The following is a 20,977-nucleotide window of genomic DNA, read 5'->3' on the forward strand; positions in this document are numbered from 1 at the left end:
TAAACTACCACCCAAAGAGTACACATTGACAGATCAATGGCTCCAGCTGCATATGTAGCAGAGGATGGCCTTGTTGGGCACCAATGGGAGGAGAAGCCCTTGGTCCTGCCAAGGCTGGATCCCCCAGTGTAGGGAAATGTTAGGGCAGGCAGGAAGGAAGAGGAACACCCTCATAGAAGAAAGGGGAGGGGGAATGGGATAGGGGGTTTATGCACAGGAAACTGGGAAAGGGAATAAAACTTGAAATGTAAATAAAACATATCCAATTAAACAAAAAGGATTTCTCTGATCAGTCATTTTATAGAAACTCATGAAAAATAAAAATGTTAGTTGCCAAAAAAGAAATCCTTATTTCTCATATAAATTTCCCAAATCCCATCATTAGAATTTTAGCAAGACTGAGATGAAGTTTTGCATTCTTTTTAAATTGTCAACCTTTTGTTTTTCTCTAGTGAAAAAAGGATGAATCTATAAAACCAGAAGCAGCATGGCTAGGTAATTCACATATTACTAGATTTCATAATAAGTTGCATGTCCTGCATTATCTATCTGAGCAATTTGAAAATTAGTTCATCTTCTTACGATGGTTTCCAGTCGATTATAATAAGATCGACAGGTCTTCAAAGCAGTCTAACATTCTCCCACATCCATACAGGAAGTTATCACAGGGCACAATTAAACCTGCCCCATAACTGACAGCGGTATTTCCTGTTGGGGTGGTTGCACCACACAGACCAGTAACTTTGCTTGTTCCTCTGAAGCACACAGTATAGGTTAAGATCTGGGTTGAAAGAGAACATAGAAAATTTCACTCAAGACAAGAGTTAACAAGATGCTGGTTCTAAGCCTTCTGGGAGCAGCTTTCAGCTCCATTTGCCTTGGTAAGGATGTTTCCCAGCATAGGGTCAGACCCTTATTCCTGAAGGTCACTGGGAGAGGTTATTGTTCTCTGCTGAGGCTCAAAAGAGAGAGATCATTGGAACTCTGGCTCATAAGCTACTTCATCCTTTGGACTCTCGCTGTTGTAGTTAAAGAGGCTGATATCTCTGTGTTTTGTCCTTTAGCAACCAGCATGGCCCAGAAGGTAGTGCAAACTCAGGCTTCAATTTCTGTGATGGAGACGAAAACTGTGGCAATGGACTGTGTGTACGAAACCCGGGACAGTTCTTACTACTTATTCTGGTACAAGCAAACGGCAAGTGGGGAAATGGTTTTCCTTATTCGTCAGGATTCTTACAACAAGGAAAATGCAACAGAGGGTCGTTATTCTCTGAACTTCCAGATGTCAAAAAGTTCCATTGGACTCATCATCAGAGCCACGCAGATTGAGGATTCAGCAGTATATTTCTGTGCTATGAGTGAGGGCACAGTGGCAGAGGCATCTAAAAGAGCCCCACAAAAACCTCAACCAGAGACAAAGGTTCTGAGAATATACTCCACAGACAGGAAGAGGCAAGGACTATGGTAGCACAGGAAAGGGTTTGGCAATAAACTTTAGTACAATTCATGTGAGATGTCCATTTTAAATCAGTTACCTGAGGTATCCATGTTCAGGGCTAGCACAGGTCGGCACTAAGTCCTCTGCATCTATCATGGCTTCCAATTGAGTGGTTTTGAGGGATCCTAAGTGTTCAAACAAGTGGGTTTCTGATTCTTGTGCCTTCCCTTGAATTCTTTTCTTTCTCTTGGTTTGTCTTGTTCAATTTTGATGTGATAGACTTTATTTTATCATTATGTTATATATTATTTTTTAAGTTTTGTTGTTTTTTTCTCTAATATTTTCTAATGAAAGGCAGAACATGAGTAGACCGAGATGGGAAGGTCAGTGGGGAGGAACTTGGAGCCAGATGCAGTAGTGAATGTCTGTAGTCCCAGAGCTCAGAGGTAAGCACAGACTAGCATTTGGAAAGTATTTCTTTGTCTACCCACAATTTGTATCTAAGCAAATCAACAGGACTCAGCCACTTGATTAAATCTGCCTGGGACAAAAACGTATATGTAGAAAAAAGTAAAACACAATTCAGTACAGCTTCATAATCTACTGTTGGTGTTATTCAGGTGGGAAAACTATTAAACTACTTTCAGATCAAATGAGTAATTCTACTGTTAAGTTTTTTAACTTGAAAAGTTGTTCTGTCATTTCTGCAGTATTTTTATGGAATGTCTAACTGCCAGACAAATTATTAAATAAGATGTCATACACTGACTTTTATCAAAGCTAGAATTGGGACCAATTAAGGCAGAAAAGTTTCTTTTAAGTTAGACCTCTTTCTATAATCATACTACAAAAGCCTTTGTGCAACAAGGACAAGTATAAAACTTCCACAAATGCCCTCTTCTGGGCAAAATATAATTTTGAAATCTGCCTAAATATACCGATCTCATTTGGAGGCTTCTGCTGAGGGGACACTTCAGGTGGGTCGCCTGTCCAGGGTCTTCATTATAAACTGTGTAACTGAGAAGGAGTCAAGTCCCGGATGTCAGTACCATGCCAGCACACATCAGATAGTAGAAGGCAGTGTCTAAACAAGTGCGACTCAGGAGGAGAAGAAGACAGAGAAGGGGAGGAAGGAAAGGAGAGAAAAAGTTAGGATGGTGAAGGAGGTGGAAAAAAAACAGGGGGTGAGAATAGGCGATAACACATAAGTAAAGTGATTTCCCATTGAATTCATGTTATGGTTCCTTTCACAAAACGTTAGAAATGTTGTTAGTATGTTAGGCTGAAGAAATGTGGAAGATGCCCAGATGATCATTCTGAACTTCACCAGGCATCTGGATTTTCCAGTGACCCCTCTTGTGAAAGATGAGAGTCGGGTAGTCATAGAGATCTTGAATCCTGGATTCCCCTTATAAAGTAATAATAAAAGTTCATCTTTTGGGGACTTAAGAGCCTTGTTCCTAGGTGGGGTCTCTTCAACATCAAAGCCTCAGCTAGTGCTGGGTTACAAAGGCCAAGCTGCACAGCTGCTAAGAGCAGAGAGAAAAAGAGTATGGCCGGCCAAGTTTTTATAAAAGGTATGACCCTGGTTCTGTGTCACTTGGCACAGGACCCTGGCTTTCAGAGAATGACAGAGGTGACAGGGTAAACCCCGCTAATCCTCGGAGGTCTGTGATGTGTGTGTGGGGGGGGGGGAGGCAACAGTTATTAACAGTGAACAATTTCAATTTAAATCCAAGTCCTAACTGATTCAGGCTGCAAGCATGTAAAAGGTGGACAGGCCAACGCAGGAGACATAACAGCGCACATCTTTCAGGGTGAGGGCCACAGATCCATTATCACAGACTGCAGGAGGGTTATTCCAACTTCTGTAAGTAAGGTGATTGATAATGGCCGCCAGGCTCCAGACTCTGCTGCAGTCTAGAGATTCTGCTGTTATTTTAGGGGTTTCCTGAAATTACTCACCATCCACCCCACATCTCAGAGACCCTTTCTTGCTCATCATAGCTCCTCTTTGTTGCTACCGAGTCCTCTGGTTGGAATTTTTTGTTAGGTCTATGTTGCACTCAGTAACTTGATTAAAAACTGCCTGTGACAAAAATGTATATGTAGAAAAAAGGAAAACACAATTCAGTACAGCTTTATAATCTAGTGTTGGTTTTATTCAGATGGGAAAACTATTAAATTACTTTCAGATCAAATGAGTAATTCTACTGTTAAGTTTTTTAAAGGAAAGTAAAACTAGCCTTCCCTTGCTGCTTCCCTCCTCCAACTGTCTAGGGTCTCGCACCGTTGCTTACCCGGCTTCCTATTCTGCATCCAGTGGACTGGGATACGTTTCTATTTTGAAAACAGAATGAAGGTAGTTATTAAGCAGGTACTACATTTGATACAAAGCATTGCTCGTCCTTACCTATTAGCCTGTCCCTTGTCTGTCTGTAACCATTGTCTTTGTCTTGCCCTAGCTGAACCTGCCCACAACCCACATGCTTTACTCTGCTTGTCCTTTTTGTCATCTTGTTCCAGACAAAAAGACACAGGCTTAGTAGCTTGATGTTCCCCGACATCAAGTGACATGATAGTACACAGGAGACCTGAAAGACAAGAGGTACGTGCTCAGTCAGCAAAGGGCTTATGTGCAAATGTGAGTTCCTTACTTCAGTCCCCAGCATCACCTCAAAGTAAAGCTAACTAGTACAAATGGTCGGTCCTAAAGGCTTATACACACAAGCAACACTCAATGGACTCACCAGGTTATATTTATATATTTATTCCCATGTTATATATAAATATACAACATACATACAACACACATATGATGTGTATGTGCACGTGTATGTGCATGCTTACATGCGTGCTTGCATGCATGCATGCATGTGTAACAATAATAGTTGAATAAAAGAGGCTGTGGATTTGAGAGGGGATAGAGGAATACAAAAGGGGCTGGAGAGAAAAGAGGGAGAATGAAATGGTACAATGCTATGTTAATTAAAATCAAAATTTTGAAACTAAAGCTAGGACTAGTGGCAAGTTCTGGCAATCTGAACACTAGGGAAGAAGGTCACTGGTGCTCAACTGACCCGAGAGCACAGCAGAATCAGTGAGCTCAGCATCAGGGAGAGACTCGTCTCAAAAAAAATGGCGAAGAGTGGTTGAAAAAAAATCTAACAATTTCCTCAGGCCTCTACATACTTGTATCCATGTTCATGTGCACATATATGTACATGCTCATAAAACATACACACACAGACACACACACACACACACACACACACACACACCACAGAAAGAGAGAGGGGGAGCACTTTGCATAGATTTCAGTGACGTGGTTCTTTCTCATATTCCCAGCACACTCGAGGATACCCCCACGTCTAGCACAATAGCCAACCCAGGAAATATGATCTTGGAGTCCTGGATGAGTGACTCTGCCTAGCTCATGGAAGAACAAAGCTAACTGTGGATAGCAGAGGCTCTGGGTATACAAAGAAGGAAGATATTTAAAAACAAACAAACAAACAAAGGAAAAACCCATCTCTGCTAGACATCAAGTACGAGTGCAAAACAGACTGAGCGCTAGCAGAAACCAAGAAAAGACAGCGGTCGCCAGACAGTCCCCTCTCCTGCACAGAGCCTACTTCCTCCAGTTTTTAAAGCACAAAAATGTTACCCAAAGCGTCATCCTTTTCTTTCTTTAAAACTGAATATTTAGCAGTGCATTTACTTAATTGTGTTTAATGAACCTTTCTAATGTTTTATCCCCCTTCATACACACCTCCAACTTTGTTCCCACGTCATCTTCTCTCTTACGGTCACCTGTGCTTCTCCATCTCTCTGTTACGCTGTTAGTAGTACCTTCATCGCTTCCCTTCTCGCATTCATTTAACTTCATTTTGAACTTTCATTGCCATGTCAATTTAACTCTAAATTCCTGGGAAGTTTTATTTTATTTCTTTTGCTTTTGTTATGTTCTAGTACATTGCTCTTTTCTGCTTTCCCCATATCATTGCCTCCGTTCCGTTTTATTTCTAGAAATTTATTTAATCTCATTTCTACTCTATTTCTGTCCTTCCTCCACCTCAACAGTAGGTTGCTCAATGCAAACTCTCAGAGGTTTCCAAAGCAATACATGGACAAATAACATCACAGAAACATAAGAAATGTGAAAACTATAACTTTATACCCAAAGCTCATAACTCTCCAACTACTAATTTTACACCTGAAGGGTTCACATTTTTATATTTTAGTTTTTTTAAATAAATGATCGATGCAACACCTTAAGTTCCAGAAAATGACTGGTCAACTACTAAATTTAAAGATGAATTCAATACAGGGCATAGAGAATAAAGTCAGACTTCAGAGGGAAGGGAGTTGGTATGAGAAAAGCAGTTCTAAGAATGGAAAGACAATGTGGAAGAAAGATTCATGTTGCAATCAATGGCCCCAGACCCACGCGAGTATAAAAAGCCTTCATTGGAATTAATGGACTACGAAAAAAATAAAATTAAGTTAGGAAGGGAATACTGGGAGGTGGAGGATACAAAAGCCAGTATACAGATACCAGACACCTTCTGTGTGCAAGTAATAAAAAACCAGGCAAAAAGTAAATCAAGAAAAATTATTTCACTATGGCTTAAAAAATGCATAAACAAAGAGGTGGAAGATCTCCCAAAGAAAACTTTAATGAAGGAAGAATTGAAAAGGACACTAGAAGGTTGTCTAGTTAAAGTTTCTATTGCTGTGATTAAACACTGTAACAAAAACAACATGGGAAGGAAATGTTTTATGTTTCATTACCTACGAAAATCAAGGCAGAAACCTGGAGGTTACAACAGATGCAGAGGCTGTGGAGGAGTTCTGCTTACTGGCCTGCCCCATGCGGTATGCTCAGTCTGCTTTCTTATTCCATCCAGGACCACATGACTGAGCTGGGCCCTCCCACACCAATCTTCAACCAAGCACATGGCCTAAAGACTCACTACAGATCAAATTGTGAAGGTATTTTCTCAAGAAAACTCGAAGACCAAATCATTTAACCAATTTATGAATGAATGACCTGAATAGATACTCAAAAATTCAATGCAAATAGCCAGTAAGTATTATAAAAGGTTTTCAATCCCTTTAGCTCTCAGGGAAACACAAATGAAGGCTTCAGTCAAATGAATGTCACTTCAGCTAAGTCATTATTATAAAACTAACACAGACACCACTAAGGACATAAGGAAAGAGAAGTCCTTATACATTGCAGAGGGGTTATAAACTGGTATGGTCACTGTACCAACCAGTGTGGAGGTTGCTCAAAAATTGAAACTAGAACGGCCATATGATCCAACCACGTGACTAACACATATATCCAATGGACCCTCAGACCATGAACCACAAAAATACCTGTACTTACACACTTCCCACCAACTAGGAGATGGGTACAACCCAAGTGACCTCCAATGGGATAATAAATAAGTTATGCATTAGCTTAGGCTGTACAAGCTGATCACTCGCCTTCCTTATGTAAAAGGTCAGTGTCCATATTTCTTGTTTTTCACTGGTATGAATATTAAGGTGATAAACGGATACATTAAAATATTTGTTGTATCATTTAGATGATAAATGATCTAAAAACTTCCACGTGGGATTAGAAAGTTCATGCTTCAGAGTTTCTTACTTTGAGTCGTAGGCCTAAGAAGAGCCCTCTGGGATGTCCACATGGTTTTGAGTTTTATATTGTTTTTAAAACTAAAATGTATGGAAAGCCTTCTCTCTCCGAATTCCCTGTTATTACAATTTTATTTTGCTTTTAAGCTTTATTATAAGAAAGTCTTGAAAATAAATAAAAATATCACACACCAAAATTAACTAAACTCCGAGTCTACACAACTTAATGAACCCTTTACCCACACTTAGGATTGGCCGATGCCAATCATTATGACTTTAATTTTCCAAGAGATGATAAGGTGGCCATAAAAAGTATTTTGGATTTAGAGGAAGTGAATAGCTGAGTTTCACAGACTTGGGTGGCCAACGTATTTTTCATTGTACACTTCGGTGTCACCAAGATTCTACAGTCTTTAGCTGCAGCTTTTTTTTTTTTTTTTTTTTTTTTTTTTTTTGGTTCTTTTTTTCGGAGCTGGGGACCGAACCCAGGGCCTTGCACTTCCAAGCTGCAGCTTTTTTATATTGTGATTTCTTTTTCGGTTGCTTAACTCAGAGTCAGTTTATTTCCCAACAGGTTCCAGTGTTGGAATCCTTATCTTCCCTCCCTGACTTCCTCCAGTTTTCTTTTCTGTTCTCACTCTTCACTGCGACCACACTGTCCCCTCTGGTCTGTCTGAGGGGGCATCTGTCTTTTGTGTGCTGCCTTTGTTACAAAATTGCCTCACTGAATGGATCTATTAAGGCTTACAATAATTATTCTGATTCTTCTATTGCATAATTTAATTCACAACCCCTCACTAGAACTACAATCGTGGCAGTAAAAATGGAAGGTGATGCTCATGACTGCCGCCCTCTGCTGTCCAAGACTGGAATAGTCTCTTGTTGACAGCCCTACACTATGACAGGCGTCATTCCTAGGACTCAGTGACACGTCAGAGAAATGGCAAAGAGACGTTCCCATGGCTAACTTAGTCCCTAATCAGTGTGACACCTGTTGAATTTAATTCTGAATTAGTGCAGCAAACTGGAAATTGTAAGTTTCGGCCCTGCTATAATAGTTTTTATTTACTTGATTTACTTCTGTAGTTCTTTTTTAGGTTCAATAACCCTTAATTGGGTCTTCTTGTAACTGTACATTTTTAATGTTTTCTAGGGAGAGGGGAAAAAGAAATCCTGATGTAGTAGCATCAGTCGAATAAAATGTTATAGTTTTCTGAACTGTGATATTTCTGATAAATTCCTTTAAAATATATCAAGATATTGTTTTTTTCACACTAAAATTTTTGTGCACATTTTCTGTTCACAAAAAAATTATAAAGTCACAAGTTTAACACTTTAGAGTCTAACATTTTAGAATTTAAAGCTAAATTTAGAAAATGTAACTTTTCCTTGATACATGAATGTTCCAGCTACTTTTCCATTTGCTATAACAAACCATGTGCCGGAAGTAAGTTGTATATGAAAGCGCTTATTTCTGTTTAGAGGCTACAGGCCACCATTGAGGAAGTCAGGGCAGGAACTCCAGGCATGGGTTAAAGCAGAACCAGGAAGATGTACTGCTTTTTTGGCTGGCTTCTTGTGTTTGCTCAGCTTGCTCTCTCATACAAGCTAAGACCATGTACCTTCCCAGGAATGGAATTGTCCACAATGAGCTAGGAAGTTCCAGATTAATCACCAATCAAGAAAGTACCTCTACAAGCATGCCCACAGCTAATCATAAAGAAGCAAACACTTAATTGTTGTTTTCTCATCCCAGGTGACTCTAGTTTGTGTCAAGTTGATAAAACACTGACCCACAGAATTGATCCTTTTTTCAATTTGACACACAAAGGCAACACAATTAAAACATGGCCTTTCTTTTCTTGTTATTCCTAAGATCTCTTGCTAATATGATATAAAGCATAGTATAACTTTAATAGCCCTACATTTGAACACTTTAAAAATTGTTCGGTCTCTAAAATGCTCAGACTCTCTTGCAGAATCAAAAATGAAGGACCAGGGCACAGTTACAGTCATATCAAAGAAAAGCCCAACATTCCCCAGTGCAAATCAAATAATGGAGCTTAGTATCTGGCCTCTGGAGTTCACTCATGGTCTTCCCGGCTCCAAAGAGCCTAGCAGTTCAATTTCTCTGACTCTCCAAGCCACTGCAAGCTGTGCTTGTCTCATATGCTTATATGAACAAGCTCTTCTTCATACCTACTACAGTTCCTGGTTCTCATCCCACAGAAGTCATGACATCTTACTATGCTAGGATCTCCACTACCACTGAAGCTTCCCGTTTACTAAGACCCTCTTACAGCATCTTCAAGGACTCTGATTCTATCTCAAATCACCAAGCCTCAAATTCTCTATATGACCTCTTCAATCACTATGTATTTTTCTGAAAGACATTTATACATTATTGACGAAATTTTGATGCCATCTTGAGATGCAGTTTGGGTCCCCTCTGGACCACAACTGTGTGTAAACCTTGAGGAAATACTTTCTAAATTTCACTTTAATTATTCTTGTCTCTTCTTAATCATAGGTGATTTTTAATACTCACTTAACCAGCATTAATTATCTTAGTAAAGCAGAAATTTCACTTCACAGCTGATTCTTCACTCCTACCTGACCAGAAGCCATAGATTCTTATCTCAAAATACCACACAGACATTCCAAGTAGAGTCCATGGGGGAGTCTCAAACTTCCCTCAAAACTTTTCAAAGAGGGATCATCACTAACATTCTTATCTTCCAAATCCCCACATCTCATTAAGCATGGTCAGAAGCTGCAAATTCTCTACCATTCATATACAAAATCATCCAAGGCATAAAAATTCACATGGTCAGGTCCATCAGAATTGGTACCAATTTCTGTTCTAGTTACTGTCCCTGTTAACTGAGATGAAACCAACTTAGAAAAGAAAGGGTCTATTTCAGCTTACAGGCTGTAGTCCGTCATTAAGCAAAGTCTAGGTATGGAATCCTGGAGAAACTAAAGAAGCGCCATGGGAAAATGATGTTTATTGGCTGGTTCCTCATGGCGTGCTCAGCTCGATATTCTTCACAGCCCAGGATACAAGGTCCACTGTGAGTCAGTCCCCAGCCTCAAGGGGGCAAGTTTTGAGTTGAGGTTTCCCATTCCCAAGTGACTCTAATTCATGTCAGGTGAGAGCCAGACAGTGAGAAGCACATCAAAATTGTAAATTTATCTTGAAATTTGTTCTCTATAGGACACTGTCCTCTAATTAGGAAATGAGTTTTCTGTAGATTAAAGAAAAGATACAAAAACTTACTTTCCCTACTGAAGTGGTAATTTCTGGTTTCTTTGGAGACTCAATTGTGTCATGTGATGCTTTTCTGGAAACTGTCTTATGAGAGGAGGTTTTGCTGAGACACGTGTGTTTTTTCTGGATGCCACCTTGTGAGAGGCATATGATGTTTTCCTGGAGCAGATGCGTGAGAGTGTGAGGGATGTTTATGAAGAGTATAAATATAACCCCACAGACAGTGAGAGGATGCTCTTGCATTAGTTTATCTTGCAATGCTTCACTGGTCTTTACTGATAATGCTCTTGCATTGCTATGCCTTGCATCACTTTGCTGGTCTCCAAAGATTTTTGATTGTCATGACTTCATAGAAAGAGATTTGCCAAAAAAAGTCTCATAGTATTCCTGCTGTTTCTGAAGACTTGTGCCAATTTGATGGAGCCTTGTGGTTTCTTCTGGATATAGCTGCTGCTACCGTTCATGTTTGGGTGCTTGCCGATTGGACTGCAGCTACTGCTTGGATGGCAGCTACTGATTCTGAAGAGTTAAATTTCAAAAAGTTAGTCTCAAACAAAGTCCAGACATGCCTGAGAGAATTTGAGATAGGGCTCACCGGCCCGACTATCAGCTCCCAAGGACACTGGCCATCTGGAGCCACCCCCTCCCCTTCCTTCACTCTCTGAGGATGGGTCATCCCCCTGCTGCAGTGAGATGAGTTGCCCTGCCCACATTGCTGAGATGCTAGATTACACGTATGCTTTGTTGATGTAACTCCGTGCCAATAGTAACTGTGCACCCTTTGTATTAGCCAATCATGTGTATCCACACGAAACCCCTGGTTTTCCCTATATAAGCTCCTGCCTAGAGAGGCTCAGGGCATGACTCAATCTCCTGTGTGGGATACGTGTCAGCCCGAGATCTCATGAATAAAACTGCCTCTTGCTGATTACATCAAGACCGGCTACTCGTGTTTCCTGGGGGTACCCCAACCCGTGACTGGAGCGAGAGTCTCCCCAAGTTTGGGGGTCTTTCAGTTCATGTTTGATGTTTTGGACAGGACTGCTCATATTCTGACAATGTAGATTACAATCTCCCCAAAGAACTACTTCTAAACAGCTGCGTTTCTCCTTATCTGATTAACAATCTTTCTCCCCTACCTTTGGTCAATGGGTTAGAAGGGAGGTTAAGCATTTAAGAATCCTTATAAAGTAGGTTATGGAAAATCTAAGTCAGTACTCTACTGTAATGGCAACAGTCCTGACTAGGCATACTTTAGTCAGAAGATTTTTAGCAATGGAAGAAGAATCTCAGATACCAGAGGAAGATCATCGCCAAGAATTGCTCTTCTTGCCAATCCCTTCAATCTCCCTGTAGTGAAGGAACCAACATCTCCTTAAGCTCAGAGCAACCTCTGTGCTCTTCTCTGGGCACTAGTGGTGTCCTGGTTATATTTGTTTTCTAGAGAATCCCTGACAGGAGTCAGCTGCTTTCTGCTCCTCTTGGTGACCTTGGTGGGCATCCTGAAGCTTGGACAGCTCTGTGATTGTCACCCATCTTTAGTCCATCTTCACAGAAAGAACACTGTGTGGCTTCACTCTGAACAGAGACACTTATGTGACTGAGTTCCCCACACAGCATTGACACTGCAGAAGGATGCAGAGCCCAGGGGCGCCCCAGCATGATGGCAGCACCTGTGCATGTGCAGCAGCTGCTCTGGAGCTGAGGAGCAGCTGCTCATCCCTAGTCCCTCAGGGTCCTTCCCTGCACGTGTGACACCCTCACCTGGGTTTCCAGTGCCTCCTGAGGCTCACACCAGGAAGTCAGCTTGTCTCAGGCCTAGGGGCTTTCAGACTGAGTGCAGGAAAGATAAAAAACTCTCTTGATCATTAGACTGAGGCAGCTGCATGCCTCTCTGCACTGAGTCACGAGTGCAGAGCTGGACACAAACCACCTGAGAACTGAGCAGTAAGACATGCAGCCACTTTCAGGGATTTTGTCCTGTTCTGAAAAACTTTAAAATGCATACTTCCGTTGTTACAAGTGGGAAGTACGCTGCTCTGTGCAGTCACCAAGTGCAATAGCACACCAGCACTTCTTGCTCCTGTTCCTCGGGAGCTTACAGACTGGTTTGTTTTCTCTTCCCACTTCCTCCTCACAAGCCCTTTAAAACTATTTATCACAAACTTGGGTAGTAAAAGGAGTGACCAAATACACCTGCCTTATCTATTCCAAGAAAAGGAGATCATTAAATCTATATTACATAATAATTATTATCTTGTTACTCTGTATGATTGGAGAATCTCCTTTAAATCAATTTATAGGTCAATGAAAACATTTTAGTCAGAGCGTGCACCCATATTCTGGATATAATATTCAGTTGTTCTTTTGTACACCACTCCTCAGACTCTTGATACAGTCCAGACACTTTATTCTTAGGGTAAACTGGTCCCCTCCTCCTCAGAGTTTCCTCCATTGTCTTAGGATCCCAATATCATCAAAGAACCATCTCCCCTCACCTCCTCTACCCAGACTCTCAGCCAGGTCTGGTTTGGGAGGAGCTTCAGGCTCTGAAGACTGGGAGGGAACTCAGCAGGGTGTGGCCAGGCAGGGTTCCTGGGTGGAGCTGACTGGTTGCAGGAGGAGGGGACACTTCCACAGCCACCCTGACACCACAGCCCAGGGGTTGGTTACTTGCTTCTGTCTCCAGCAGCCACACAAGCACCATGAAGAGGCTGCTGTGCTCTCTGCTGGGGCTTCTGTGCACCCAGGTTTGCTGTGAGTCTGGCTGTCAGCATTCAGGGCACCTGAGAGGATCTGGCTCAGCACATGGAGGGGTGGGGGTGCAGCTTAGGAGTCCTGCAGAGCTCCCAGCTTCTCAGAGGACATGGGTGTGATCAGGGTTCTGTGGTCACTGCAGTGACAATCATCTGTGTCTCTTTCTCTGTTTCTAATCAGGGGTGAAGGGGCAGCAAGTGCAGCAGAGTCCTGTGTCCTTGGTTCTGCAGGAGGGAGAGAACGCAGAGCTGCAGTGCAAATTTTCCACCTCAGCAACCGGGCTGCAGTGGTTTTTCCAACGTCCTGGGAGAAGCCTTGTCAGCCTGTTGAACAATCCTTCTGGGACAAAGAAGAGTGGAAGACTGACATCCACGACAGTCACAAGGGAACGACGAAGTTCTTTGCACATCTCCTCCTCCCAGACCACAGACTCAGGCACTTATTTCTGTGCTATGGATGCACAGTGCTCCCCCACACACCTGCAGCCTGTGCACAAACCTTCAGCCGAGTGGTTATGTCTCTTCTTAGTCAGAAGACATCAGGAAGCCACCACAGAATATGTATCTAGCTTAATGCCTCTTTCCTGTATCTCTAGAGTTTCACCCTCATCTAAGCTTGAACTTGTAGGTTCAAAACTTTGACCTTTAGCTTCATTTCTCCATATAAACTCCCTCCTGAAGTAGAAATTTTCAACTTAGAACTAACAGAAGCTGATGGGATTACTGAATCAATGTAAACATTTTAGCCACAGTGTACTGAACTTGCAAAGAGTAAGGAGCAAAAGGAGAAACAGGCAAAGGCTGACATCCATGTAAAACTGCTGTGGACAGTGATGTAGCTTAGATGTGCCTCAAACACATTCAGTCCTGAGCAGAGTGGGTCATCGCAAGGGTGGACACATGCGTATGGCCTATTGATGCGCTGGGAAAGCATCCCCCAAACGTGTCTATGCTGTTAAACAGATGTGAGTGAGATTCGCACTGTATTTTTTCCTCACCTAAGTTCTGTGCATATCCTTGGAGTTTCTCTGGACCAGGAATTTGCCCTATTCTGAAGAATGGCCCTGCATGTTTAAGAACATGTTCTTGGCTGAATGGATATTTATGAGTGTTGGGGTCCAGGAATTGCTTCACAAACCCCATGAACACCAATCTCACTCAGACAGGAATAGTTCATTGAGCATATGCCAGGGTCACAGCCCTGATTAAGGAATTGAACCATAATACCAGGTGCAGGTCCTTCAGGCCTTTTAAAGCCTGAGATCTACAAACACCTGTGCCAAGTTTTTCCACCAATCAGGATTTAGGGAGATTTCCTTAGGGACAGCTCATCGTTGTACACTACTCCCAATGGTTGGGGTATTCAACTGTGGCATGGTACTTGCCTTTTCTAACATCCATGTCTTCACTTGTCTATCAGGATGGGACTTGTCTAACACTCATGTTTCTTTTTGCCAAGTAGTATGTCAGTCCCAAGGAGGGCTTGGAAACTTAAACTTTACTCAATCCCTACTCAAAATGGAAATCTTATTTTAAATAGTTTCTTCTATCTCTTATGTTAGGGGTCCATGCCCGTGGTAGGCTATAAAAGCTAATACTGTAAAAGCTTACACACAGGTGCAGGAAGAGCTGCTGGGTGGTTAGTTTGGGTCCAAGTTTACAGTGAGTAACTATACAAACAGTTCTACTGATTCTATCATGATGGTTCCCAAGAGCTTAGAATATAACAGAATAAGTAATCATCTTGGGCATTAGAAAGTTTCCTAGTAACAGCAGAGAAAATTTCCCTATAATGACAGCCTAGCCAGGTAACTGTTACCTAGGCCTTAACATTTTACTTAGGCCTTAACATTCCATTAGGCCTGTACTGGCTAGTTTGTGTGTCAACTTGACACAAGCTGGAGATATCACAGAAAAGGAGCCTCAGTTGTGGAAATGCCTTCATGAGACCCAGCTGTAAGGCATTTTCTCAACTAGTGGTCAAGGTGGGAGGACCCAGCCCATGATGGGTAGTTCCATCCCTGGGCTGGTGGTCTTGGGTTCTATAAGAGAGCAAGCTGAGCGAGCCAGGGGAAGCAAGCAGTAAGAAACATCCCTCCATGGCCTCTGCATCAGCTCCTGCTTCCTGACCTGCGTGAGTTCCAGTCCTGACTTCCTCTGGTGATGAACAGCAGTGTGGAAGTGTGAGCTGAATAAACCCTTTCCTCCCCGACTTGCTCTTGGTCATGATGTTTGTGCGGGAATAGGAGCCCTGACTCAGGAAGGCCGTAATACTTTACCTAGACCTTCACAGTGAGATAGTGTTGCTACCGTCTATTTTCTTTTTGTTATTTCTTCACTGTTCCTATTTATTACTAACAGTGAAGTACTGGAGTCTCTGACTGTTCTTGTTAAATGATCTGTTTCTACTGAAGCTCAGTCAGTTTTTGCTTTATGTATTTGCAAGATTGTTATTAAGTACAATGTAAATGTTTTATCTTCCTAATGAATACCATTTATTTTACTTAAGATCCAACTGAGGAAATCACTCTGGCACTAATTTATGTTCCTGGCTTTGAAACTGATTATTTGGCTGCCTTCCTGTGCCCCTTTCCATACACTGCCTTTAGGTAGGGATATCTATCCCATGCTGTTAGCCTCACTACCCCCGACCAATCACCCTTAAGCTTCATCCCTGTTTGAGTAGCCTAGACTTCTCTTAACTGAGCTCTACCCAGCCCTGACAACCCCTTCCTCCTAACTGTACATCCTTAGCTTCTCCTTTAGGGAGTCACCAGATTTAAAACACTATCCTACCCACATCTGCAAGGCAATGATTACCCCTCCCTAATCGGAAACACTAGACCAGCAACTCCACACAATCCCACTACTTGCTAAGTTACACATGGTGTCTAACACACCTGCCTTCCTTCATATCTTTTGGCATACCCCCATCAGGTAAGGGCAGCCAATTCTTTCAAATAAACACATCCAGGCCCACTGAATATATTTGCCCTCATCCTCAACCGGGGAGACTAGATTCACCCCAAACTCAGCTCTGTCTATCTACACTAATTCTACCCACCCTCATTGTTCACACCCTTTCTCTAAGTAGACACTAGAGTCACCCTACCAAGTGTACTCATCACTGAAATGAAAGAAATGTCCTCTCTGGTGAGGAACACTAGACCCACCCTTTCACTCACCTGAGGACTGTGTGCCCCACATCTTCCAGTCCTCTTTCTTCTCCCCCTTTTTATGCAGGGAATCCCAACTCACTAATATTCATTACCTGAGGTATCAGCAATTCTACCTATGCCAGTTTTTTGTGGTAAAGGCCAGAGTACCTATTCTGAACTCCAGAAGTTTCACTGTGAAATCCTTTAACCCTACAGAAGTTCTGCTCCCATGTTGAGAAGTCTCGCTTAGCTTGAGCTGAGTTGGGACTACTTCTGAAACCCTCTTCGAACATTAACACTGATTTTCCCACAGACTGAAAACTAAACCCCATACAGCTATTTGGAATAATAGTAGACACAGCTTCAAACACCAATTTCATAGAATAAAGATAATATTTCTATACCAAAACTAAGTAGCAATGACCTAACTCCAGATTTCTGGGTACCATTGCAAATACAATTAGACTCTACCAAAAATTACTGCTACCATAAGTAACGTACCCCAAGAAAAGTGACTTAGATGATGCACAGACATGTTTTCAAAATAGCAATAACCGATATGATCAAAGAACTCAAAAGAACATGGATAAATGCTAGAATGAAGCTCAAAAACATAAACAATTTGATGGAATATTGAATCAACACATGATATAAAATATAAAAATTTAATAAGTAAATGCTTTGAAAAAAACACAAATGAAACTGTAAAAATTCGGAAATATATATATATATATACACACACACACACACACACACACACACACACACACACACACACAGGTAAACTTCATAAATAAGTGGACCAATTAGAAGAATGTCAAGTCTTGAAGACAGAGGAATTGAATTACTCAGAAAAAGAAATGTCAAGGAGGAGGAGGAGGAGGAGGAGGAGGAGAGGAAGAGGAAGAGGAGTAGGAAGAAGAAAAGGAGCATAGTCTCCTGTCCATTCAGAGGGTGAAACAAAATGAGACAAATGGGTTCCACATGGCTCTGAATCTGGCAGGAATCCCAGGAGTGTTATAGCCCTCACAAGAGAAGTGAGGAGGTCTAGGCACCTTGTAGAGAACAGGTAACTGGGATCATGGGTCTCACATCAGCTACCATGGCAGCATCAACATCAACAGTAGATGTGGCAGCAGCAGCAGCAGCAGTAGCAGCAGCAGCAGCAGCAGCAGCAGCAGCAGCAGCAGCAGCAGCAGCTTCTTGAACCTGGCCTGCAGCAAGGCAGGTTCAAGGCCCAGCAATGAATGCTTTAGGAGAGAGAATTCTTCCCCAATATGTGACTGATTGCTCATGGTCCTCTCAGGGAGGTGTTGTGGTTATATGTTCCAGAGCAGGTACTGAAATTGGTAGGAAGTGACTTGACTCCTGCTGATCTCAAGTCTCAGAGATTCCTGTGGTCTAAGCTCACTCAATCTTACCAGTTGAGTGAGCCCTCTTGACCTTCAGAGGAGGAAGAAGGGAAGGATGAGGATATGAGAAGAAATAGACCAACACAGAAATTCTGGACCAATGAAAACGCATAAATAATGGATATAGAAGGAAAAGTGATTCAGATCAAATGCACAAAATATATTTTCAACAATATAGTAGATAAAACCTTTTTCAGTCTGAGGAGACAGATGCCTTTAAAGATCCAAGAGGCATATAGAGAACCAAATAGAACTATAATGATAACACTTGTATTTTATGACCACCAACACATTAAATTTATAGAACAAAGAAAATACATTGAAAGGAACAAGAGAGAAAGATCAAGCCACACACAAAGGTAAACTTATCAGAATAACAGTACATTATCCAGTGGAGATCATGAAACTCAGAAAGCATTGGTCAGATGCTCTACAAGTTATGAAAGCCCACAGATGCCAGCCAAGACTATACCCAGCAGAACTATCAGTCATAGTGGAAGGAAAAGGGAAAACATTCTACAATAGTCTTGAATAATATATAACCATTAAGCCAGCTCAAAAGAAGATGCTGGAGGTAATACCTAAGCTTGAAGAGAAGATTAGTTTCATCACATTGAATCAAAATATGTCTAACAGAAAGCCACAAAGGCAAAACTCACAGGAATTAATACAAATTTTCAATAATTTTAACATTTATGATATCAACTCCCTAATGATACAAGAGATACAAACTAAAAGATTAGATCAGAAAGTAGGGTACAACATTTTTGCTGTTTCTAAGGAATAAACCCCAGTACAGGTGGACACCATCTTAGGAAAGAAACATACCTCAGGACAGGTGGACACCATCTTAGACAAAAAGAGGGAAAAATAGTCTTAAGCAAATGGGACGATGAACAAGGATGTGTAGCTACTCTAATATCTGACAAAACAATCAGAAGACACACCCCATGGGTAGATCCCAATTTGGGTCAGTCACTGGATGACCTTTCCTTCAGGCTCTGCTCCAGTTTTGTCCCTGTTTTTCTTTTAGTCAGGAACAATGCTGGGTCAAAAACATTTCTTAAAGTGTGTTTCCTAAGACATAAAGCAGGATGCGTAGAGCCAGGGGTCTTAGAAGAGTTGGTAAAGTGGGGAGAATATGACCAAACACATTCTATGAAACTGTCAAGTAATTAAAATAATAGAAGCTGATTCTTTATCTCTATCAACTTTAGAGCCACCTTATGTCTGATCTAACAGTAGTGTAGTGACCACGGCTCCTTCACAGTTGTCATATAGCACGTAAGCTTTCTAACTTATTTGAACTTGTACAGAGAGGATTGTGAATGCCCCTAAAATGCTCAAGGTTAATGCTTATACTCCAGGTTGTAAATATTAAGATTCTAAGATTTGACTTCACGGTTTATCGGGGTCTTGACCTGAAAGAGACTTAGTAGAGATCTTTTGTTCTTTCTCTCATTGGTTGAGACTTTCTTCTCCCATTGTATTTATTATTCCTTTGATATCTATTACAATTGTAGCCTGATGGCCATGAACTCCCTCAGCTCATGCTTATTTGAAATGTCTTTATTTCTCCACCAGTGCTAAAAGTTAATTTTCAGAGTATAGAAATCTTGTTTAGCATTTATCTGCTTTCAGGGCTTCAATTATATCATTCTGCTTTGAAGGAGACTCTAATATTACTCGGGAATTTCTGTCTTTGTATAGAGTGATATTCCCCCTTATGTCTTTTTACATTTTCTGTTTGCTTTGTATTTTTGAAATCTTGACTAAAATATTATCTAGACTGGTTCTTCCCTGGTCATGGGTACTCAAGGTTTCAAGGACCTTTGGTTTCAAATATTTGCTTCTTTCTCTACATTTGGGAATATTTCTGATATAATATTTTGAATAGTCTCTCTATGCTATTAGTGTTTTTATCAGGTCCTTTCCCCCTCCCCATGATTTTGGGAGCTTAATCTCTAGAGAATTTCCCAGAAGTCTTAGTCATGCTCATTCTTTTTTTCTTTTAACTTCATAAGTAATGTTTGAATGTAGTATCCATCACCTTTCCCCCATCTGTAATATTAATCTCAGCAATAACCATTCACTAATACTTCCTTTATTCATTCATTCTGTTTGGTTAAGTATTTTAATAATGCCTTCCACTGTGTGTTTCCATTCATTATTTTTCATTTCCAACAATTTTTTCTTTTAAGGATCTTAAATTTCTTGCCCTATTCTTGTTCAGTTTTGCTGACGTTTTTCTTTTTACTGCTTCCTCCCCAGGTTCTGAATTAAGAAGGAGTATAATCAGAAATGCAGTGCCTGAGGACCCACTGTGTGCTCTGTAAAAACCTCACTCACAGCAGGTATGGTACAGACATCACATTGCAAAAGGATCGTTCTTCCCAAACATGTCCAGTCATCTTAAGCAAATTCTCCAGATCCCTCTGCGGCTTGCCGCAGTGTAGGAGAGAAATTGTGACAGCTGCTCTCAACAGGACAAAATCTCTTTCCATGGATAGGAATATTGGTGCCAAAGGAAAAGTTAGTGAGATAACGGTTTCTGCGTAGAAACTCTAGGAAGCTCTGGAAACTGTTGAGTGAAGAGCTCTGTATTTGGCCACAGAGGGGCAGTGCTGTATCAGAGGAGATGAAGTGTGTTTCTCCTAAGTACTTATCAATGAATCAGTGAGATTATGTACTCAGACTGCATTTGCATATTTATTTGCATATATATGCAATTTTAAAGGGTCCATGAATTTGTGGAAGGGAACAGAGGTAGGGTTATGAAAGAGATTGGGGGGAAGAGAGGAAAGAGGTAAATTATATAAATACATTTTAAATTTTAAAAACTACATACAAATAAATCATCTCCTAACTTGCTTAAGTAGAATTAGAGAGAAGCAAATACACACACCTATCTGGCCATCTAACTATATTGTGCTTGTTTATCCCAAACTCATAGTGTTGACAAAAGGACTTTAGAAGTGAACACTATTAGATTCATGCTATCCTTCGAGGCCAGTGCCACATCAACTTCTCTATTGTACATTTATAATGCTGACACCCATACCATGCCCATTCTTCTGCCATACTAACATGAACCCATACACAGAACTATGTTATTTGTCCTTTCCACATGAAATCGACTCGTGGTTTGAAGCCATTTCAAACTCTTCTTCAATCCGAATCTTTTCTGACTGGATCAGGAAGCAGGGTCCACACCCTTTCCTTCATGGCCTTTGTCTAGACACACAGGTGCCTCAGGGAGCCTTCAGTTTTCTGTTCTCTGTAGAAGATTGGAA

At 41.2% G+C, this 20,977-nt stretch overlaps 2 gene segments (V, D, J or C); both read left to right on the forward strand.

Moving 5' to 3' along the window:
• Nucleotides 1-642: 642 nt before the first annotated feature.
• LOC120096973 (T cell receptor alpha variable 19-like) lies at nucleotides 643-2,306 on the forward strand. The segment is given in 2 exon segments: nucleotides 643-881; nucleotides 1,065-2,306. Coding segments are annotated over 2 exon segments (453 nt in total).
• A 10,757-nt stretch (nucleotides 2,307-13,063) lies between these two features.
• On the forward strand, nucleotides 13,064-13,756 carry LOC134482276 (T cell receptor alpha variable 22-like). The segment is given in 2 exon segments: nucleotides 13,064-13,115; nucleotides 13,296-13,756. Coding segments are annotated over 2 exon segments (513 nt in total).
• The last annotated feature ends 7,221 nt before the right edge of the window (nucleotides 13,757-20,977 follow it).

The sequence above is a fragment of the Rattus norvegicus genome, chromosome 15, assembly GCF_036323735.1.
Source record: "Rattus norvegicus strain BN/NHsdMcwi chromosome 15, GRCr8, whole genome shotgun sequence".
In the NCBI taxonomy this organism is placed as follows: Eukaryota; Metazoa; Chordata; class Mammalia; order Rodentia; family Muridae; genus Rattus; species Rattus norvegicus.